The sequence below is a fragment of the Neophocaena asiaeorientalis genome, unplaced genomic scaffold (genome assembly GCF_003031525.2).
Source record: "Neophocaena asiaeorientalis asiaeorientalis breed wild unplaced genomic scaffold, Neophocaena_asiaeorientalis_V1.1 scaffold123, whole genome shotgun sequence".
NCBI lineage: Eukaryota > Metazoa > Chordata > Mammalia > Artiodactyla > Phocoenidae > Neophocaena > Neophocaena asiaeorientalis.
In genome coordinates this window covers 6,292,930-6,317,092 of record NW_020173666.1, presented here as the reverse complement: position 1 = coordinate 6,317,092, position 24,163 = coordinate 6,292,930, and the positions used below count along the sequence as shown (strand labels likewise).

General features: G+C 44.2%; 1 protein-coding gene across 3 annotated transcripts in view; it reads right to left on the bottom strand.

Annotated features, from left to right (window-relative positions):
- PLEKHG1 (pleckstrin homology and RhoGEF domain containing G1) overlaps nt 1-24,163 on the bottom strand; it is a 216,753-nt gene that overhangs the window by 12,587 nt on the left and 180,003 nt on the right. For all 3 annotated transcript variants that reach the window (XM_024748007.1, XM_024748006.1, XM_024748008.1), the window contains 9 exons: nt 21,385-21,535; nt 18,082-18,213; nt 15,132-15,314; nt 14,946-15,041; nt 14,695-14,781; nt 8,484-8,517; nt 6,022-6,117; nt 4,377-4,415; nt 2,279-2,301 (listed from right to left, as the gene is read on the bottom strand). In XM_024748007.1, the coding sequence (XP_024603775.1) occupies nt 2,279-2,301; nt 4,377-4,415; nt 6,022-6,117; nt 8,484-8,517; nt 14,695-14,781; nt 14,946-15,041; nt 15,132-15,314; nt 18,082-18,213; nt 21,385-21,535 (841 nt within the window). The remainder of the gene's footprint in view (nt 1-2,278; nt 2,302-4,376; nt 4,416-6,021; nt 6,118-8,483; nt 8,518-14,694; nt 14,782-14,945; nt 15,042-15,131; nt 15,315-18,081; nt 18,214-21,384; nt 21,536-24,163) is intronic.

The window sequence follows — 24,163 nt, the reverse complement described above, 5'->3', positions numbered from 1 at the left end:
CACGCTGCGTGGCTTGCGGGATCTTATTTCCCCAACCAGGGATCAAACCCGTGTCCCCGGCAGTGGAAGTGCAGAGTCCTAACCACTGGACTGCCAGGGAATTCCCGAAAGGTAACTACACTTGAAGTGAAGTTAGCGGTAATTTGGAAGGTGAAATTTTATATCAAATAAATCATTAGGAGAACTGAGGAAGCTGTTAGATTTAGAAATAATCAGTATATGGATTGGACACAGCACAGAAGTATGTAGTGTCGATCCCTCGTGATGAACAGTTTTCCACATTCTCAGCATTACGGTTACTTAATAATAACATAATAAGAGCTAATTTATGGGGCCCTTGTTTTGTGCCAAATATTGTACTAAGCACATTAAAAAACATATCGCATTTAATCTTTATAACAATTCCATAAATTAGGAAACTAAGTCTTGGTAAGGTTTAACAACTTGCTTACAGTCATACAGCTTATAAATGGCATAAATGGATTTGAACCCATGTCTTAATCCTCAGTTTATATATGAGCTAAATCTCTCTCCCTCTCTCCTTCCCTCTATCTCTCGCTCTACACACACATGCACACACACACAAACACGGCTTTAGAAGGTATATTCTAGGAGAAACGTTAATCTCTTTATCTCTTTAATCTCTCCCTGCATTTAGTATACATTCATTTTTGTTAGGAGATGGAATTTTACCACTAAGAAAAAAGTACATTGGTGTTTTCTTTCTTTCTTGTCTTCAGATTGTATAAGGTTTAGTTAGTCCCCATATGGAGACTTGACTCGATCACTATCGTAGAAAGTTTCCGAGAAGCTCTTGAGATTGTATCTCTAGGACTAATAGAGCGATTCCCCTAGCTGGTACTAAGCCAGGCTTGCTCCGTGATCATAGCTTGGCTGCCTTACAAGGGCACCGTCCCAGTGTTTGTTTATGAAAACAAAGTACATTAAAAAAATCAAAATCTCATGCTATATTTCAGGACAATGAACCAATTCATGTTAATAAATTCCAAAAGCTTTCAAACAGGAATATGTACTACCTGAAAAAAATCCACATGCCGTAATTTTAAGCAAATAGCTTAGTGATAAGACCATGTTGATTTTTAGACATTTAGGCGTCTAAACTGAAAGATACATTATTTATTAACAGGGTCACTTTGGCCCTGTGCCAAGGAGTGGAGCACGTAGAATCGCGGGGGAGATTTTCACAGCCACGTTGCTACAGATACAGAGCATGAAGCGAGAAGCTGCGCTCAGTCCCCTAAGCACTGTTAAGTAAGCCAGTTGATCAGCAGGCATACTGGATGTGGTTTACCCAGGTCAGGATACAATATGCATTGTTCGTAGGTAATAAATTTGAATATACATCTTCTAATACAACATACCATTTGTATTCTGCCTCTCCTAACCTTTTATTGGAGGGAGAAAAATCAAAGCTTGATATAGTGAAGTTCCATTATACCACATATGATCACACCTCTTATACCAGCAGCAGGACCATATTCTTAGACGGGGATCTTTGTGATTGAAGTCTGATGCTTTGAAAAGGGAGCAAATACTCAGGATGCAAGAGCCTCAGTCTTATATGCACAGAGGCACAGGGCAATGTGGGGTGAACCACACTAGCCCTGTGTGGGTGTTACATCTTTTTTTTTAAATTAATTTATTTTATTATTATTATTTTATTTTTGGCTGTGTTGGGGTCTTCGTCGCTGCACACAGGCTTTCTCTAGTTTCAGTGAGCGGGGGCTACTCTTCGTTGCGGTGCCTGGGATTCTCATTGCGATGGCTTCTCTTGTTGCGGAGCACGGGCTCTAGGCGCGCAGGCTTCAGTAGTTGCAGCACGCAGGCTCAGTAGTTGTGGTTCACGGGCTCTAGAGTGCAGGCTCAGTAGTTGTGGCACATGGGCTTAGTTGCTCCATGGCATGCGGGATCTTCCCGGACCAGGGCTCGAACCCGTGTTCCCTGCATTGGCAGGCGGGTTCTTAACCACTGCGCCACCAGGGAAGCCCGGGTGTTACATCTTAAGGTAATAGCTTCTGAATAGAGAGGTGGGGCAGAAGGATGAAGAAATCATTGCCTTGGTTCTGAGAGATGAAGCTGGGGTGGTGAGGTGGGGGGAGAGTTGATAAGGACGAGCCCTAACTTAAATCTATTTCAACATGTAAAATAATTGTTTACACTTGGAAGATTAGCTGGAGATGAGACATATAAGGAAAGGGTAGGCATAAAGGGCACCTAAAGTAAACATTTCCAAATAAGAAATGTCAATAGTACTTACCTTTTGGATGTCTTGTACTGTCTCTGAAAAATAAAAGTTTTTTTATTTTTTAAGTTTGAGGATTAAAAATGTCTCTCTCATACGTAGGTAAGCACTCATATTTTATAGGACTTTTAAACTTATTGTTAATAATTGAAGCCCAAGCATCTCTGGGCTCGAGACCTAACTTTTAGAAAATGCCTCTCAGTTATCCAAGTATAGATCTTGTACTACATGTAAAACAACCATACATGTATCTGAGTGATAAGTATCTTCCTTAAATCCCTGAGAGCAATGGACCAATTCATATTAATCCGTTTCAAAAGCTTCCCCCCACCCAAATATATATTACCTGAAAAAATAATCGACATGCCCTAAGCCATGAAACTCACTTAAACATAAGATTATGCTTCTGTTAATTTTTAAATATTCTATTGGCTTTCATTGAAGATATAGCATTTATCAACAGGGTCACCTTGGCACTGTGCTAAGGAGGGTGCAAGAGGAATTGTGGGGAGAGATTTACTAGCCACATCCTCATAGATACCCTTATGATACTCTGATCATGTGTGTCTCATCTTTCAACACGGTTTAATTACAGAAGCATTTAAAGTAAAAAGTGATCAAACCCTCTCCACAAATTCCACCCTGCAGAGGTAGCCACACTTAAAAGTTTGATGTTCATCTTCCCAGGTCCCATGCCCACTGCCCCAATCCCACAACAGTGCACAGTTTTTTTGCTCTTAAAGGTGTAATATGCAAAATTGAATTTCCTGCTAAATATATGTAGACACTCTTATCAGTAGACAGATACGTACTTGATTCTTTTTGATAGCTGCAGAATATTCCATGTAGTATTCCAGAATTTACTACAACTTTTAAAACTATTTCCCACTAGATGGGCATTTTATGTGGTGTCTTGTTATATAAACTCTGCAAAGAACACAGATACTCATAGATCTGTGCTCACTTGGGTGAGCACTTCTATACAGGAAGTGTACATTGTGAAATTTCTATGGGTGAAAAATTTGAAATTGTTGGTTCAAGAGCAAATACACATTTTAAATTTAAATGGGCATTAACAAATTTTGCCTCAAAAAGGTTGCAGAAATGTATACACCAACAGTTTCAGAGTGCCTGTTTTTCTTTTCTTTTGGCCAAGCCCACAGCTTTCTCCTCTCCATTTATCTCATTGAAATGTATGATTTTTCTGATCACTAATACAGGTGACCATTTGTAAATTTTATTGGCAGTTTGTGTTTCTTCTGTGAAACTGCCCGATTATATTCTCTGCCTTTCAAAAAAGAGTCCACATCTACTGAGCCCACATGCCACAACCACTGAAGCCCGCACGCCTAGAGCCCAGGCTCTGCAAAGAGAAGCCACTGCAATGAGAAGCACACGCACCGCAACAAAGAGTAGCCCCCACTCGCTGCAACCAGAGAAAAACCCGCGCGCAGCAACGAAAACCCAACGCAGCCAGAAACAATAAATAAATTATAATATAATAAAAAAATAAATTTATTAAAAGAGTCCTTTGTCCTTTCTTTTTTTAAATAGATTTAATTAATTAATTAATTAATTTTTTGGCTGTGTTGGGTCTTTGTTGTTGTGCATGGGCTTTCTCTAGTTGCGGTGAGCAGGGGCTACTCTTCGTTGCGGTGCGCGGGCTTCTCATTGCGGTGGCTTCTCTTGTTGTGGAGCACAGGCTCTAGGCACGCGGGCTTCAGTAGCTGTGGCTTGCGGGCTCTAGAGCGCAGGCTCAGTAGTTGTGGTGCACAGGCTTAGTTGCTCCGTGGCATGTGGGATCTTCCCGGACCAGGGCTCGAACTCATGTCCCCTGTGCTGGCAGGCAGATTCTTAACCACTGTGCCACCAGGGAAGCCCCTGTCCTTTCTTTTTGATATATGGGATTTCTTAACATCAACCTTCACAGATATTCATCTTTTTATGCCCATTATCTATGCTGCAAACATTTTATGTCATTCAGCTTTACATTTTATAATGGGGTTAATCAAATCTGCCAATCTGTAATTAATCTGGTGTTTATTTTTTTGTGTATGGTTTGACTTAGTGGATATCAACAAGAATGAAAAAAGAAAGTTATTTTAGGACTTACCGCTGGTCTTCAAAACTTTATGCGATCTTGAGGAAGGTTCTGAGTGAAAAGATAAGGCCAGCATCATTTGCAAAACCAAATCAAGTTTTTTTCTTTATAAGTGAATTATTAGGTTATGGGCAAATGAATTGAGCTCTAGAAATTTTCTATCAAATTCACCTAAATCCTGATTGCTTAGAGATACTTAGCAGCAAGACATCAAAACTGTAGGATAAATAGTAAGCTGTGCAATCTGGAGTCACCTAACAGAAAACCAACCCTACCAACTAGTAGAGCAATGTTCTGAGCTTTAACTACCACCTATAAGCGGATAATATTCAATTTTATATTCTTCTGCCAGAGCCCTGGTCTCAGATGCCAACTGTACATCTGACGTGTCCCCAACATGCCCATAGACCCAGCAAACTCAACATGTCCCAGTCGCAGCTCACCAGTCTCCTCCATCTGCTCTTCCATTTGGATTCTTATCTTAGTTGTCACTCACGTTACCCTCCCTAGTTAGTAACCAGGACATCATTTTAAGTTTCTCCAGTTTTCATGCATCATGGTCTTGTGGGATCCCAGGAACGCTCCATCCCAATCACCACTGTCTTATTCCAAACCTTTACCATCTCTCGCCCAAGCTAGAGGAACAGCCTCCTACCAATTCTCCCTGCTTACTTCATTTTCCACATCGAGCCAGAACTCTCATTTTAAAAGGCAAACATTTCATTGCTTAAAATCCTTCCATAGCTTGCAGGATAAAGTTCAAACCCTCTGCGTGGCCTACTCGGCCTTCCACGATCAGGGCCCAATCTGTACTTCCAGCCACATCTCTTTCCGATTGACCTTGCCCACCTCCACCTCCGGCCCACCTTGCAGCCAGGCCAAACAACTGGCAACAGCTGTCTGATCTAAGGTACGCTGGCTCAAGTCTCAGGGCCTTTGCATGTGCTATTCCCACCCCATCAGGCTCCTCGGCTCCCAGATCCCATCTGGGGTACTGGTCCTCTGCTCTGTATGGCCTTCTCTCTCCTTCCTAGAGGGTTCACCTCTCTCCTTTGTCTCCCCGCTCTTTCTTCCATTCAACCTCTACTACAGCTCCATTGTACGAACTGGTATTTATTCAACCTTTTTTGGACTCTCCCACTAGACTACAAACTCCTTGCAAGCAGGAATCCTGTGTATTATTCGTACATTCCCAGTTCCTAGTGCAGTGCAGGAAATCAGGTAGATACTCAATAAATGCCGATTTAAATGGAAAAAAACAATCTGAGGGCTAAGGGAATACCACACGAAGTCTGGTTTAGCAAATGTGTGTTAAAATTTTAGGTCTGAATACTCTTTGGGATGCGTCATTTACAGGATACAATTTTTCACCAGCGATAGTAAAGAGAATTTAAGTACCTGCAGGCCAATGGTAATAACATGCTATACAAAGTGAACTTAGTTGATTGACATGTTTTTTTATATTCACTGGAAAATAGAGAGTTAAGTAGAAAGAGTTTTAGAACCAAAGCTTGAGAGCCCCAACTGGAGGCATTCTCGAAGGTATTCAAACTGGCGGTGTGCTCAAAAACCCGAAAGAATATACCTTTTTGTCAGACTGAAAGGGACTTTCACGACTAACGCCCCATAATTATCTTGATTACCGCATCCTATTTACCAGATTTTCTTCTTAGCCGATATGAAGCAGAACCATCTTTAGAGCCACAAAAGGCTTTTGTCTCTCCCTCAGGACTGTAACAGAAGCCTGGGTAATCTGTAACGTAAGAACCACATGCACCTATAAGAATGAAGCGTTCCGTAACGTCTCAGAAAATGGGTAGGACTCGTTTTGATACCTATGGATTTATTCTTTTTCCTCAGGCATGGTAGAATCCCTCCTTCCATAACTGGTGTTGAATATGCATCTCAAGACTCTCTGTTTACGGACTGCTGGAGTGTGTTAGCAAGCTAGCCCACAACCCCTCCTCCAACCCCGCCCAGCGCCCACCAGGCACACACAGGCACTCTTTCTCTGTACTCTCTTTTTTTCACTCTGGCAGAAAGAGCTATAACCATTGGCTCTACTCTTACTAGAAAGTTAGTTCAAATGTGTAGCATGTGACAACTTCCTACACCCACTCAGACTCATCTGTGGCTCTAAGCCCCACAGTGGTCAGTCAGTTCCATGAACATAAAAATCCCTGCAGCTGAACTTGCTACCAAGGCCCCTGATAGACTGCGGTGATGGGCCACAACAGAGGCCCTGTCAAGGTAAAACCAAATGGAGAATTCCCTCTAGGTAGCAATTTTGTGAGGCATTTGTGCCCGGCGTGGCGGTGGAGGGAGGCGGGCCCTTCCTGCCCCCGTGGAAGCTCTCCTCCCGGGCAGCGACTCTCCATATTTTTCTAGACATGGCTCCTTTGAACATGTGATGAATGGTTTAGGTTCTCTTCCCAGACAAGGGGTTTTCATTTTATTTCATCTAAGGGGTACACAGGTTTCGGATTAAGAAAATCTGGTCTAATCCTGAAGTACTGCAGCGTATTCAAAGATCATCTGCACCCTAAAGCCTGAGGGTAAACAATTATAGGACATAGCCGTAGACTGGCGTTCTTCAAATCGGGGTTAAGGCTCTTCAAGGGCATCTGAGGTGCAAGAAAGTTCTGAGGACTGTTAAAGACCATGTACACTTCTCCAGTGTCAGAGGCCATTTGGTCCAATGGACTGGCCTGCTCTGTTCACAGCCAGCTGAGACCAAAGTCAGGGTAGGGCAAGTGAGGTTATTTTCCTAGGCTGAGCTGCTCTGGCCCAGGCCTGGCCTGGCAGAGAGGCACATGGCACCGATTAGAGGCTTCACATCATTCTGTGTGCTCACAGAATCTTAATGGTGTCCAAGAGCTAGCTCAGAGCCTGGGAATAAATAAACAATGTTGAATGTAGCTGCTCACACTGAACAGCTGACCTCTCTGGATCCCCATCTTCCTCCATCTTTTCTCCTAATTCTCACCTGCCCATCCATGACCTTGCCCTCTCTTCAGAGCGCCCAGATATATTATATACATTCTATATATACATTTATAGAAGAAATAAGGGGTATATCGTGCGGCGGAGGAAATATAGCTAATATTTCATAATAACTACAACTAGAGTATAATCTTTAAAAACTGTTGTACACGTATAACTTATATAATACTGTAAATCAACTATACCTCAGTAAAAAGAATCTTCGAGAGATTTCCACTGAATAAAATAAGCGGATTCAGAGAACACAGGGCAAGACGCCCCAGCCCAGCTCTCTGGTGGGGATCACCTTGCATCATTTCTCGGGATCTCATGGACACGCAGTGGGGAATCTCAGTGACAGTGGCGGTGCTCATTTTTCTACTTCAGTAATGTTTCTTTATTTTTTCCTCCCCTGGAGAATTAACAACCGGCAGGCTGGGGGGTGGGCTGGGGTAGGGTGGGGTAGGTGAATCAGCGTTTGCTCTTGGGGAAAGATTCCTCAAAAGTAAGTTATTTAGAAAGTTTTAAGTAAAAGTTTCTGTCAGACCTGGCTGTAAGTCTTTAAAGCTATTGCTTCTTTCTAAATTCTATTTAATCTGGGAGATAACAAGGATGTGATAAGTGCTTCGAACAGGTCTTATTTTATAAGACCTCACTTATATTTATTCTCTGACTGCTATGAGAAGTCCAGAGACACAATAACATATGTGGGGCAGTTGTAATTTTAAAACGTGACCTGCATCTGGAAAACCAATACCTATCTAGTTAGCGTGATTATTGCAGATAATCAACATAGATTTTCCGCTAATGGAGTGAGGTGGGAAATGCACTGTGGGACCATCATTTTTGGTGGCGGCAAAGGTGGGGCAAGGGTGACCCTAGAAGCATATCTTACATTGTGTGTTGATGCAGAGACCAGCGGCAAGCCATCGGGGAGCTCACAGATGAACCGAGAAATTATTGTAGAAACAAGCCAATGGGTTAGGAAGAGGGTATAGTGTCCGCTGGCTCTGTTTGTTAAAACAGTGAATAGAGAGCTGCTGCTTTCTCACAATTGACATTTGCCATAAACTTGTAGAAACTCGAGAGATACAAGGAGACAATGAGGTTTCAGATTGTGTAGAAAACAAAACTTACGAATGGCATCCATCTCAAGTATTGCTTGCTTGGCCTGAAAGAAAGAAGGTGTAGCTATAATTGCAATGACCTTTTTTTGATTCTTCTTTAAACTACCAATCCTAATACAGGTCTTATCCCACCTGAGTGAGTGGTTTTGGAAAAGCTTAAAAAAAAAACAAAAACAAAACTCATTTCTTTTAGGCATTAACACATAGTTCAAGGGATTCCAACAGATGAGCATCCGTCCTCGTGTGGGTGGTAGATGCTGCACCACTGGTGCCCCAGAGCTAAGCTTACAGCCCTCACCTGGAGAGAAAGAAGGAAGGGAAGGAGGGGGAGGGAAGCGGAAGGAGACACAGGCAGGGAGGTGTAGGAGGAGGAAGGGAAAATAAGAGGGAGAGAGAGAAACTTTCACTGAAGGTTCAAAAACCTGGCTGAGCAGCGTATCAAAATCTAGATTCCTGCTACCCAACCCTAGTCTACTGAATCCAGCCCTGATCTATGGAACCAAAGGCTCAAGGGACAGGGCCTAGGATCTACAACAGCAGCCTTCCCCATATCTTTGGGGCATTATAAGTCTTCTGAGCTGAATGCAAACTAGTTGCTGGACAGTTCCCCTGCCCTTCCAAATACTACGCGATTATCATCAGCTGACTCTCGCAGCACCCCTGCACCTACCATCACTTGTGTGTGCCCTAGAAACTCCCAGAGGGGGAGAAAGAGCTGCGGTGTGGGAGGAGGACCCCGGAGGACACGGTTTGTGATCCTGGCTTTAGCACTTAACTAGGCAGGTGCTCTCATATTCCTGCATGTGTTTCTTCGACCTTAAGATGGTAAGATAGGAGCGACCTTTCAAAGTTGCTACCAGGACCAAATGACAGGCACTCAACCCAAGTTAGTTACCATTTACTCCCGCAGGGGACTGGCCCTGATGACCTTGACTCTTGCTTTCTCTGCATACAAACTTCTCCCCGACTCAACCCCCGAGCTTCGGAACTTTATTGCTTTGAGGCTTCTTTTTGTGTCATTATTGCCATATGTTATCAATGTATAGGGAACAGTGAAAAGAAAAGTTAATGGCCTTAACATGAGTCATCTTGCTGAGGATTCAAAGAAGAAAAAAACTAGGTAGGTTTTCTCGCCTCTTTCACGTCATTTTCATTTTTCAAGGTAGTGTAACGGAACCTACAAACATTATGCTAAAAATAACTTTAAAAATAATTTTACTAATACTTTGTCACAGTATGTGATGATATCACAGTAAAAATGTCTGGGCTAAGGGGCAACCAAACCAAACCAAACCAAACAAAAACAAACCACAAAACAATGCAGTCACCTGAGTTTTGAGAAAACAAATGCTTAGATTTTTATGACACTGATATTTCTATCATACATTCAGAGTTTGAGGTTACTAGTTGAAGTTAATTTCAGACACAAACATTAGCTCAGTTTCCGTGAAGTGCATTGGCAGAACCATGCGAATATATAAAATGCAAGCAGTCTCTACCTGAACCTTATTCCCAACTAATCTGGATGAAATTTAGTTTATATACCACGTATATAGATGGGCCATATGGCTAATTTCCAGCAAGTTTCTTGCTATCCATAAACTTGACTTCGAGAACTCAGTATTTTTTTTTTTTTCCTGGTCTTGACATTTAATTCAAAAAAAGTCTATTCCCACATTTTTCCACTAGGGGTCAGCCAGAGACTATCACCGAATTAAAGGAATGGAAGGAGGTTACGAGGAACCTAACCTCTGCAGCTGTGTTAACAGTAGAACTGTGGTACATCTTTTTTTTTTTTTTTTTGGTACGCGGGCCTCTCACTGTTGTGGCCTCTCCCGTTGCGGAGCACAGGCTCCGGACCCGCAGGCTCAGCGGCCATGGCTCACGGGCCCAGCCGCTCCGCGGCATGTGGGATCTTCCCGGACCGGGGCACGAACTAGCGTCCCCTGCATCGGCAGAAGGACTCTCAACCACTGTGCCACCAGGGAAGCCCGGTGGTACATTTTTTGATGTTTGTTCCCATTATGTAATTCTTTTATTTGATAGGAGTAAATATAGTTTGAAAGCTTCAAGAAAATAACTTAAGAAACAGTCTTGAGAAGAGAGAAAACTTCAACTTAGTAATAATCCTGCTTAAATAAAATAGAAAATTATCGTTAGCTCATGGTGGATAAAGTATATTAAATAAGTGTGCTTTCATTTTCCCTAGGAATAGTGTGGTTAAGATCAACTTTGGACCCAGGAAGAACTGGGTTTGAATCTGGGCTCAGTCGTATACTAGTTGCATAAACTTGGGCAGTTTACTTTCCGTCTCTGAGGCTTCTCAGAGACGGAAGAAGAATAAGAGAATAAGACCTTTCTCGTAAGGTGTTTTGCTAAGGGTGAAATAAGAATATAAAGTACTCAGCACAGTGTATGCGTGCGCAAGAAGCTGTAGCTAAAAAAAATAGAATGTTTACATCTATTTATACCTAAAAGGGTCAGGAACTTGGACCAAAAAAGCACAATTCTACTGTGACTCTATTAACCATTATAAAACATAAAGGGAAAACTGCTTGGAATACACACCCCTAGTGTGGGAGAAAGAGGAAGGTCTGTAAGCTAGTTTCACTTTGTAACGGCCAGTAACTGATTTTCAGAAGCCCTGTGGCAGTTTTGATTTTCCCAGGGACAGGTAAACAACAGGTGGGGCATATCAGAGACACACTGCCGTTGCTCAGAAGGGCATTGCCAGTGACAAGGCCAGCAAACAAGTGACTAACCATGAAGCAAATGCAGTGGCCTCTCTGCATGAGCTGCCTGACACCTCGCAACACCCTGATGAGATGAGACTCACGCTTAAGTCAAAGCACACAGCTATGCACATTCATTTCCTGGGCACCGAATCACTGCTGATAGCCCCTGAGAACAAGCTTCAAATACTTTTCAAAAACTATGCGAAGAGCAACCAGACTTTCCTTTCTCGGAAATCTCAGATCTCCTTATTTTCCACCCAGTTCTACTCTCACGAGCATCGTCGCATTTACTGCTCCACTTCATTCCTCCTCGCCTGGGCACGGACCATTTCCCCGCACGCGTGGATATCCATTCTCCACCCTCACCTTAGTTCCTCACCACTTTACTTCTGATCACCCTTCCCTCCACTCCAGAAGAGTAACACACAATCATAGCCACCCCCAGAGCCTCATCATCACCCAGAAGTGCCCTCCCTTTCCGCAGGACTCCAGAAGTCCTCTCTTCAATTACAGATCTCGGTATTTTCCATCTCTCCACCTTAACTCTTGCTGAACCAGTTCTCTGACTTATCCTTCAACCTGTGCCTATCTTCCCGGTTGGTTTCACCCTCCACTCAGCCTGGAAATCATGCTCAGTCACTGCAGGTGGGATGCTGGGTGGCACTGTCTTCCCATGCCCACTTAACCTTCACCCTCACCGCTCTGCCAGTCCTCAGCCTTGGGGAACCCACATGCACCCCATGGCTCCTCAACACTAATGCTGAAGTTGCTGGATCAACACACACATTCATGGTGGCCAGCTTCAGTGGGCCTAGGATCCTTTCACAGATTACTGTAGTCATCCCTACTGACTCGCTAGCCTGTGTTCTTTCTTTCTTTCTTTTTAGTTTTTTTTTTTAAGTTATTTATTTTTGGCTGCATTGGGTCTTCATTGCTGCATGCGGGCTTTCTCTAGATGCGGCGAGCGGGGGCTACTCTTCGTTGTGGTGTGCAGGCTTCTCATTGCAGTGGCTTCTCTTTACGTGGAGTATGGGCTCTAGGCACATGGGCTTCAGTTGTTGTGGCTCGTGGTTTCAGTAGTTGTGGCTCGCGGGCTCTAGAGCGCAGGCTCAGTAGTTGTGGCGCACGGGCTTAGTTGCTCTGTGGCATGTGGGATCTTCCTGGACCAGGGATCTAACCCGTGTCCCCTGCAATGGCAGGTGGATTCTTTGCCACTGCGCCATCAGGGAAGTCCCTAGCCTGTGTTCTTTAGCACGTGTTCTGAACCCCTCCACTTTCCCTCGGACATCCAGCCTCATCTTTGCTTCACTCACCCAGTAGATGCCGTTACCACCAACTTCAGTGAAGGCAAACCCTTTAAGTTCCCTCAAGTCCACCTCAAAGTTTATCCTTTCTCATTTTTCTTCTCCCCCAGTTCAGGGAAGATATTTCTGACCCTTTCCAAGACTAACCCCTACACCTACTGGTAAAGTGAATATAAATAGTGTAATTAGCGTAGAAGAGGCGAATAGATTGATTACCTTTGTATGGAGCCGCACCAAGTTTCTGGTTCCTAAGACCAATGGGATTACTTCTATCCTTTAAGTGTTTTCAAAAGCCATACTGCAAACATATGGAGGCGTGCATTAGCCGTTCTTGCATACTTTTTCAGTAAATAAGAAGTTTTGAGCTTCCAGCATCAAGTTCACGATCTAATGTTTTTATTAGACTGTACTTACAGTACATGCCCCCATCCCCGAAATTCGGGGGTCAAGGATGATCCTATTCTGCTATCTCCCTGGGGTCACATTCCAAGGGGTGTTCCACCTCTTATCTTTACTGTCTCCTGTTCTCTTTCCCTGTCCCCTTAGCCTACATGTCCACCCTATTCTTCATGAGGGCAAAGCGTCTTGCTTTGATCTTACCGCCCCTCAAACTACCACCGTTTGTCTCTTCTGAACTTTGTTTAAAAAAGAAGGCTACACCCAGTCTGTTCCTTACTTCTCCCTTGCTTGTCCACCCACTGCCCTCTCGCCCTTATCTCCCAGTTGCCAAATCTAATATGTACTTTTCTGTTCGAATCTGTCTTCATCTCTGCAGGCTTTGAGATGGTTACTCCACTCGTTCTCGGTGACATTCATTCCTTTGTTACCACACTTTTCTCCTTCGGTTTTCTTACTGCCTCATTCGGCTGCTCTGCCTTTGGTTCTTCTGCAAATCCCCCAACCCTTGCTGGTCACTTAGATGTTGGGATTCCCAGGGGTCCGTCTTTCCTTTACACGTTTGTGTGGGTCCTCCTATCAAATCTCGGGGCTTCGGTGACTGTGTGGAGAGACCTGCGTCTCTCCCTGCAGCTGAGCCGCCCCTGCACACGTGTCCCTGCTGCTCCCTCTGAGGCCCATCCAATCGGTCCCTCCCCTGGGCAACCCGTCTTGGAACTCACAACACTATCCTCTTGGCCCAACTCCTGACTCATCCTTGACTTTTATTTCTCCCTTTCCTCATGCACTTGGTGGGCAAAATCCTGTTCCCTCTGGTTCCACGATGGGCTCTGCCTCTCCCCCCTTCTCTTATGCTCCCCGGCAGTGCCTCTCGTCTCTCTTCTAGGCCACTGTGGAAGCCTGCTAATTCTTCTCCTGCCGCCACTCACACTCCACCAGCTGAACTGTCGCACTGTCCCAAAGTTACACTCTCGGAGCACGGGGCGGCCCACGCCACCCACCCCACAAAGCCTTCAGTAGTTTCCCACCACGAAAATCCAGGCTCCTCAGTGTTTGTCTTCAAAGCCCCTCAAAGGCCGGCTGACTGCTTTCCACTTTTCTAGTCTTACGTCCTACTCCATCTCCTGAGGACTCGACCTTTCCGTCCGGGCACACTCTGTGTGCTGTGAACACAGGGCCCCTGTTCACACCTCCTTGTTTTTTGTTTACGCTGTTCTCTCAGCTTGGTTTCCCTTTTTCTTTTCCCCCACTTAATAAAAAAATTCTTCATCCTTCAAGACTGAGCAAACAGGCATTTTCCTTCCTCTCCTCACTCGACTGTAAAATCGAACACTTTATTCTTCCACAATACTTGGCTTACACCTCTATTAATTCATCACATCATTTATATGACCAGCTCCCTGGTCTGCAAATTCCTTCACGGCTGAGTCTGGGCCTTGCTTCCCACAGAGCCTAAGCCAGCTTTCTCCACCCCAGCTGCTTAGCACACCTTTGAATAATTCTCACAACTGCCTTTATTTTCTACTAGTTCTCTAGAAATTCCCTTACAGTCATTTCCTTATTTTTCTTCTTCCAAGCCACAAAAGGAAAAACAACAACAAAGCAAAAACCCTCCACCGAGTCTCCCTACATATGAATCGTTTCAGTACCAACGGCTGGTTCGGTTGATTCTTACGTGGCCTCTCAACTGTCTTAATTTTGAAGATGCACATCTGCTGCCGTCAGGCTGTCTTTCTGGGACTTGAATCCCTTTCAGTTTTACTGTTTGCGGCCCTCACGGTCTTACCTTAGCTGGAATCTTCGCCGCGTGATTCTCCAGGATCAGCCTCTTCAGGTGCAGAACCCACAGGCGTTTGTCTTGCTGCGACTTCGCCTGCCAGGAGGAGACGTGGACAGTCATGCCACCCCGCCAGTCGCAAGACACAGACACGCCTAAGACCCTCCGACTGGATGGGACGCACGTGGGGTGGCCAGAAAGTCCTGCAAAGGCCTCCAGGCGTGACGCACAAGGGCGGGGAGGCGAGGGGGTGCCGGTACCTGAACGGTGTGCTGAAGCTTGGGGTTCTGGTAGTGGAAGACGCTGAAGCTGAGGGGCTCCTTTGGGATCACTTCCACCAGCATGAGGTTGCCGCACTGGAGGGGCGGGCAGAGAGGGGGAGGCAGGCTCGCAAGAGGATGGAAGCAGCGCCCCAGTCCTCGCCCGGGACCTCTATTCGGACCTACCAGGATGTGAGCTTTGTACGTAAACGTGTCGTCTCTCTTCTTGGTGATGAGAAGCAGCTTGTCAAAGAGGAAGAGCGTCCGCTCATTCTTGGCCCGCTGGAGGCGGAAGGTCCCCTCGAGAACTAGCTCCCCGTAGCTGGTCAGGTCTGGCCCCTTCCAGTTGGTGAGCAAACTCTGTATCTCCTGAAACAGTGAACGTTCCCTGTGATTAAACAGGAGGTGGGAAGGCAAGACGGCGAGGACACAGGGGCCCATTTGTTGAGCCTCAAGAATGGTGTCTAAATACCTGCGACAGGGGCTAAGGGCCCTGCGTGGTGTCTGATGTGTCTGCATTTATGGCTGGTGTCACTTCAGGGTTAACAGAAATGAATCAAGTTTTTAATTGACGAGTTGCCAGTTACTTCTTTCCATCCCTCCATAATCCCTCTACTAAGGCAGTGGAACTGTCTTTCAAAAGCCAGGTAAGGAGGCTGCTGGTGTGTGGCCTTCTCAGCTGTCCTTCTCATGATGTGCTCACCCACATTCTCTGGACGAACACCCTCAGAGCTACTGACCTGAAAAACCTCTTTCCAGAAATTGAACTCACACCACAAATAAGTAACGCAAAATGAAAGCCTGAGGAAAATCACACAAGATACATCTCAGAAATTTCCTGATATTAATCCCCATTCATCTGGGAAAAGGAAATGAATGTTTCTTCGCCACTGTGTTTTTAACGGAACTTCATAAATATCGATAGCATGACTTTGAAGATTCTTTAGGATTTACTGTACATCCCTATCAACGTTTCTAAAGGAAGCTGATGTTGTTATTTTTGGAAAATGAAAACATTCACAAACAGCACTTAATTAAGCAGCCCATAAAACCACCTAAAACTTCATTGGTTGAAGATAGAAATGGAGGTAAGTCTGAGCCAGAGCCTGATTTAGTGGTGTCTTCAGACTGCCAGACAGACTCTTAAGCTATGAAAAACCAGTCATTTAGCCATTTCTGAATATCTAACACACATCATGTCTGACGTTATGCCACAAAACACTTGAATGATGAAGCATAAAACCTTTCTTACTGCTACACAAAGCAGATACGGCCTGGAAGATTAGAATGTCATCTTCATTTGGACTTCCCTCGTGGTGCAGCGGCTAAGAATCTGCTTGCCAGTGCAGGGGACACAGGTTCGAGCCCTGGTCCGGGAAGATCCCACATGCTGCAGAGCAACTAAGCCCGCACGCCACAACTACTGAGCCTGCGCTCCAGAGCCCGCGAGCCACAACTACTGAGCCCATGTGCCACGACTACTGAAGCTCACGTGCCTAGAGCCTGCACTCTGCAACAAGAGAAGCCACCACAATGAGAAGCCCGCGCACCGCAACGAAGAGTAGCCCCCGCTCGCCGCAACTAAAGCCAGTGCACAGCAACGAAGACCCAACGTGGCCAAAAATAAATGAAAAAAAAAAATAAAAAGAATGTCATCTTCCTTTGATTTTTGATAGTCAATTGCATCATACCACACTCTGGCTGCCTACAGATGAAACCTAGATTTTTTTTTTTTTTTTGGCTGCATTGGGTCTTCACTGCTGTGCACAGGCTTTCTCTAGTTGCGGCGAGTGGGGGCTACTCTTCATTGCGGTGCGCGGGCTTCTCGTTGTGGTGGCTTCTCTTGTTGTGGAACATGGGCTCTAGGTGCGCGGGCTTCAGCAGTTGTGGCACGTGGGCTTAGTTGCTCCACGGCATGCGGGATCTTCCCAGACCAGGGTTCGAACCCGTGTCCCCCTGCATAGGCAGGTGGATTCCTAACCACTGTACTACCACGGAAGTCCTGAAACCTTGCGTTTTGTTCAGACGTATGGCCTGAAGAGCGTAGCTCTTTTCGCTCCTGAGTCAGATGTAGGTGCTCTGCATAGCATGGAGTCACCCTGAGCTTTGCTTTTACTCCAGGGGCAACAAGGAGCTTAGGACTAGCCTCTGGGCCCACGTGACCTTTTGTTTTTAAATAATGCATCTTTTGAGATGCCCAGGACATGATTGCTGACTTAGCATCCATCCAAAGTTCCCAGGAATTTAGGGCTCAAAATGTTGACAATGGAAGGGATCTTAGTAAACGTGTCTTATTTTAAAAGTGAGGAATCTAAGATGCAGCGGTGAGTCTCCTCCCCAGTGAAACAGCCCAGGACCTGGCTCCAGACTCAGCTCTCCTTCCTCTGAGGCCCCGTCCCATCACCACTTGTTCGCGGCCTCATGATTTTGCATGAACTATTGAGAGAGGAACAGAGGCTTAAAATCCCTTTAAACAGTTTGGAGGGCTTCCCTGGTGGCGCAGTGGTTAAGAATCCGCCTGCCAATGCAGGGGACACGGGTTCGAGCCCTGGTCCAGGAGGATCCCACGTGCTGCAGAGCAACTAAGCCCGTGTGCCTCAACTACTGAGCCTGCGCTCTAGAGCCTGTGAGCCACAACTACTGAAGCCCGCGTGCCTAGAGCGCGTGCTCCGCAACAAGAGAAGCCACCACAATGAGAAGCCCGCACACCGCAACGAAGAGTAGCCCCCGCTCGCCGCAACTAGAGAAAGCCTGCGCACAGCAACGAAGACCCAACACAGCCCAAAATAAATAAATTTATTTAAAAAAAAAAAAAAGTTTGGAGAGAGTTGCTTTCACCAAGAATTGCTTATTGGTAATTAATATAAAATAAGGCCTTGGGAGACTCAAATTTTTAATTTGGGTCATGGAAGGGGCTATGAGCAAACTATTAGTTTGAACGTTACAATGTACTTTTCTCTTTAATAGCCAGTAAACAATGATCGGTATTATCGATGTCCTGATCTTTTCTCAAGAAGATCTATGATGAAGGCCATGAATGACGTGCAACACTGAACAGCCTTAATATCTGATTTGGGAAATGATAACAAGTCATAGGGCCGCAGCCCCACCAGGCACTGCCACCCTGAGGCCTCACCTGTAACCGGACGGCGTGTTCATGCTTCCGCTTCATGTCGTTGATGTGCCAGGCTACTCTCTGCATCGTGTCTATAGCATCAAGCACCACATCGTAGCCTTCTGTGTCCTTGTCGAGGTGATTTTCTATTTCCTTTAAAAAAAACCCAAAACACCCAACCCTAGTTATTTTCAAAATTCTTTTCTTATATACTCAATGAAACAAAAGGCACTTCTGTGATGAGTTTCTCATTTTTTTTTTTGCTTATTTACACACTATCATCTTTCCTTAAGATTCTGAGATAACTACCAGAAATACCTACAACAGAATGGTAAGATACGAATAAGAATGGAGCTAGGAAAAATAGAAGTCAATGAGAATTGCATAAGGAGGAATGTGACAAGGAGGATGAAACAAAACAAGTATACAGGCCATTAAGTCTCACAGAGATAGTAGCGTGATTATAATAGATGAGAGAGTTGATATTATAGCTGGAGATTTCTGAACTTCCTGGTGGCCAGTGTAGTACAGTTCTCAGTAATACGGTTCTCACTCTTACTACATAGGAAACTTTTTTTTTTTTTTCTCCCAGAGGAAGCAAAACTAACAGGGCTTAATATGTAATGGCCTCAAAACAAAGCAAAACAAAAACCAATAAATATTATATTAAAAAAATACCATACAGCAAGACATTTTCATGTAGTCAAGGCTTTAAAGCCTTTAAAGCCTTTCACTAGTTCATGAAATTCACTAAAGATAATCCTTCAGAGTGCTGAGAGATATCTCATGGTTCAAGTATTCACTCTCTGATGGTCAGAAGGATGTAACACCAGCACTTATCTGAGCCCTGGAGTTCCACAATCCCAGGGAGGTGAGAAGGGGACACGATTATAATCTAATTCTTCTAAGTACATAAGACACATGTCCCTAGACTCCTATGAGTCTAAGGATAGGGACTGTCGCATAGTTCCTTTAGTCCTTTATGTTCTCAACAGTGCCCACCAGAGAGCTGGGTGGTAAATAAACGTTTATTTAATTGAAGCTGTATCGTCTTCAAAGAGCAACAATAAGTTTTAAGTATCTAAATTCCAGTATAAGTATCTAAAAGAGTAAGAAGATATTAGAGTCAATTAGACTGTTCCTATGACACTTATCATGCAGAGATGTTAAGCTCAAGGGTGGAGGTTGAATCTAATGGTATAAATTATTAGTCACACTTTGTTTACTTTCACTGAATCCTCAAAATTTCCATCCAGCTAGAAACTGGAAAGGAATTTACATTTTATTTCTGCACTCAGACTCAGCTGTTAGAAAGGTCCTATGAAACTGTATCACTAAACTAACAACTCCCAGGTAAGTTTAAGATCAAGAGAAAACTTAAAAAAATAATCACTTCTTCTTTTAGTCTGAGAGGCAATCCTGTTCATCAATAGTCAGACTCAGAAGTACAGAGTGTATTTCTGTGGGGATTTTCACGGGTGGCTACACAACTTTGAAGTGATGTGCGTGATACAGAAGGAACACTCTAAACCAACTATAAAAGCAAAAATACTCCAGGCAATTAGTTTTAAATTAATCTAACCACTGTTCTTTCCTTTTATCTTCACTATCAGCTGTTATGAGCTGAATGTTTGTGCCCTCCACAAATTCATATGTTGAAATCCTAACCTCTAATGTGCTGGTATTAGGAGGTAGGGCCTTTGGAGCTGGTTAGGCCATGAGGGTGGAGCCCTCGTGAATGGTGTTAGTGCCCTCATAAAAGAGAGCCCAGAGCACAGTCTTGCCTCTTTCCACCATGCGAGGAAATGAGGAGAAGAAGGCAGTGTGCAACACAGAACTCAACCATGCTGGCCCCCTGATCTTGGACTTCAGCCTCCAGAACTGTGAGAAATAAATGTTTGTTGTCTAAGCCACCCAGTCTATGGTATTTTGTTATAGCAGCGTGAACTAAGGCACCAGCTTTTAATTTAGAGGGTAAGGGCTGTTCTTCCTAGCAGTTAACTTTTTGTAAGAATCTTGACTTGTTATATCTGACATGCTTATGTAACGGAGGTCCGAGATTTTTCTTTTGATTGACTTACTGTCTAGAAAGCCATAAACAGAGATTACTGGGACATACTAGTTTTAAATGCCATATTAGCAGAGTCCAGCAAAGATCTATCCTGGGAAAGCTATTCTTTTTTAAAGAATTATTTGGACACTGATTTAGTAAATTAATCCCACTAAATTTAGAGGTCATTAAAACCAATCGAACAGTTAAAGTAATATCCCTGATGTGGCTTCACAGGATGCAAGGTTCTCCCAAGATGAGCCAGGCAGGCAAAAAGACAAAGCTGAGAAATTTCTGGTAAAGTTGGACCGTAAAGAGTTCTTAAACTTTTAAATGTGTATGAACTGAGCAATCTTGGAATGCCTATCCAAGTTAGAAACCTGGAATCATTTAAAAAGTGATACATGTAAATTGCAGGCATGTTGATACACATAGGAGCTCCGGATTTAAATATTTTTTAAAAAAGATTTTTAATGCATTATTAAAAATAATAAAATAAAAATAATAGCTCATTTTTATTGACCGCCTGCGAGGCACCATGAACGTGGGAAATGTACAGGATTTGAACCCGGGCAGTCTTGCCCCAGAGCCCTGCTCCCAACCTCTCTGCTATCCTGTCTTTCTCAAGTTGCAAAGGCAATCAATCCTACTTATAGAATGAAATTACTTTCAAGAACACTATTTCCCATTTTTATCAGCTTCCTCAGAAGATAAGAAATGAGAATGTATGAGAGCCACGTCTACTTTTGTTTCTAAGGTCTCCTTGAATTTTGTACAAATAATGGGAAATGATATAAAGAAAACAGACCCCGAAGTGATGGGAGGCCCAGCCCGAAGACCATTCATCACGCTGCTCATCTGTCTTCTCCCCTTTCAGCCCCTGCTCGTTGCCCCTACACAAGCCGATCTATGACAAACAGCTCTCCCTCCCAACCGCCTACTGAATCCGGGCTCATGGAAATAAAATAAAACCTAACAAAAAGATCTGTTGTTCGTGAATGATAGCTCCCTGCCTGAAACTGTCACTCCTAAGCCCTATCACCATCAGAGCCAAAATGAATCTTTTTACTTGGCTGTTGTCAATGAGGTTGCAGGCCTAGAATATAAATATCTCTAATTCCTCAAAGCAGATTAGTCAGCTGTAAAGTATGAGTGTGGAAAATGTTTCCATATGTCCACAGCTTTTTCTGATTTTTTTTTTCCTCCTAAACTTAACATAGACACACAAAATCCCCATCCCCTAGAAAGTCCTTCAAGCGCAGGCAGAAACTTACATGCAAAAGGAGATGATACTTGAGAATCCGCTGAACTGGTTTCAAGAGATAGGACCCCAGAGGCAGTGAGTGTTTCAAAGTTTCCTGACGTTCCCTGAAGAATTTGGCCAGCATCTTGTTCCTCATGCACTCTGTTAGCACAGCCACGGATCTGCAAGAAGAAGAAATATTTTAAAATCTAAATTGTAACGCTTGACACGAGCATTCAAGTTTTAAATGCTGGAGTGTGCAGATACCTTAAAACAGGTAAGAGCTAGAGAAGCTAGAATGCTTCTGGGCAGGTTAAGAAAAGGTGTCCCTCTGGGTGGGTGAATTAGAAAAAGACACTATAAGAAGGTAGTAAAACATGGACACATGGCATCTAAGCAGTAAGCTCCTTCCTCCAGGGAGATGCTGCCCCTGCCAGGACACAGGGCTTTGCAAAGGGGATTTAAGTTGGACGTTAGCCCCTAATTATGTCCCATCTTGGCATCTTTGTGCAGTGCTCAAAATCTGTATTCAGTTTTCAAGTTAGGTTGCAAGGAGTGGGCACCTTTGTACTAAACAAAAGGAGTGCCTTCTTCCCAGTAGATCCAGCCCCGTGCCGGACGTTTGCCACCCCCTCTGCCGGTTGCCTTTAAGTAAATGCACAAAGTGCGTGACATTATGTGCGGGTCTTTGGAGACCCCATCCCCCAAGGAACTTTCCTTTGAGAATCTCTGAACAGATCCTTCTTTCCACCGCCAAGTGACCCTCCTCATTCTAAATTTACCTTTTGAAACAGTTGGATAACCTTGGTCCTTAAGGAGCGTGCCTTACAGAGCATATTAGAAAAGTAGGTCGGAATTCTTCCTCCACCTCAGCTCCCCAATAAGTACGGCCCCCAAACATCCTAGACGGATGGTTGAAACAATGCTCATATCTTACACATAAAGCAAGCTGGTGGGCTTGTATAGTTGCACATACACACGTAAATTAAAATCTTATGGTCTCATAACTTAGAAGGAAGCAGGTGGAAGTAATTTCAGCCCCTTTCTCCCCAACTCAGTAATACGTTTTCAGAATTAATTTAGAAAAACAGAGCCAAACAACAAAAGAAAACTCCTTGGAAGGAAGTGACATGGATGGAGGTCTCCTAATTAAGCGATCAGAATCCCTTTCGTGCCTGATTGCTTGGAGAAATATCTCTGTTCAAATGGTTTTATTTTTCCCTTAAGATTTCAAAACTATTCTTCATCATGTAACCTAGGGACTTTTCTAAGGCTCTTTAGAGAATCAGCTGTCCACTGGCCTCCTAACCATCTGAAGTTTTGAGTTCTTGCCCAAGGGTAAGACACCTGCAAGAAATCCTGAGCGCACTGAACCCCGGATTCAGGCCACGGGGAGACATCCGAGAACAATGACCTGAGCGGGTCTGTGCTCCTCCCTGGGGACAAGAGGGAGGGCTTGTGCCTCTTCCCAGCAAAGTCACTGGGGCATGACTGGTATGAAGAAAGACATCTGTCAAGGTGTGCAGGCGACATTTAATATCACCAGCCTGGATCCGAAGGGGAAAGACGCGTTGTCAGATGGGCTGAAACACCTGGCGCTCATGGCTTGTGAAGACGGGGGAGGGAAATCTCGGGCCTCAGAGAGCAAATTGATGGGAGACAAGGGGACAGGAAGAAATCTTTTTCTATGAATATGAAAACCACACAACTGGGCAAGAACCGGATGCGCCCGCTTCACTGAGAGGGCCTGGGGAGCAGTTCCCTGCTAACACGTTTCTTTCCTTCTTCAAAGTCAGACCCAAGGTAAAAAACACTTCCTCCTGGAAACTGTCCTGATTTCTCCTCGCTGGGACTTACTCCTCCTTTATCTCATGCATCTTTAGCTTCTATTACATATGACTGAGTTGGTACTACATTGACTTGTATTCATTGATTTGATCTTTCCTAACGGCTGTTCCGCTATTACATTTGGTTCAGTTCCGACTCTCAAAACAATATAAACTGCTAAAAGGCAAGGGATATTCGTTCCTATTTCCTGCCAGTGTACACCAAGCTTGGACTTGTGCCCTACGAAGGACAGGCTCTCAAAAATGTCCTGCACAAATGACTGCGCCTATCCCCTGACCCTGAAGCAGTGTAGTTTATAAAAGCTGCCTTCATTCTGTGCCCTCTGCTCTTATTACTGTCAGAAAATTCTTCTTAACATAAACTTCCAAAATTGCACATTCAGAGATATTTCTTCAAATGACATGTTTATAATGAAATTTACACAGACATAATCCTCCAAACAAGCCCCTCTAGCATCTTAGATCCTGATAATTGGGTCCAGAATTTTGTTGATTCTTCAGAGTTGGAATGTTTTTTCCTTTCCCACAGGAGGAAGTGTTGTGGAGAAGTTGAGGGCTGATTCTTTGATTTCTCTGCATTAGGGTGTGGTGCAACGCTGGCTTTTAGCATAAGGACCATGGCTTTAGTTGGGGCATCCTACAATTTCCTGATATCTTCAGGAGAGAGGTGGAAACAACATTGCTTAAGTGAACCTGTGTAAACTGTGGGTAGGTCTACAGATAAGGATATGAATAAATGTACTAACCTGCATGTGGGGTGTTGTTTTGTTTTGTTTTTAGGGAAACCTGAGAAAAGCATGCTTGACCCCCAACCAGATAAATCACCATAGCGTGATATCCTGACCAATATTTAGAGGAGGAGATGAAAAGCCTCCAATAGAAAGTATTTTGCCATCAGTAAGCCTGAGCCTCTGCCTTCATGTCTTTTAATCCACACTGGCTTTCCAGGGCCGCCCCGAAGCA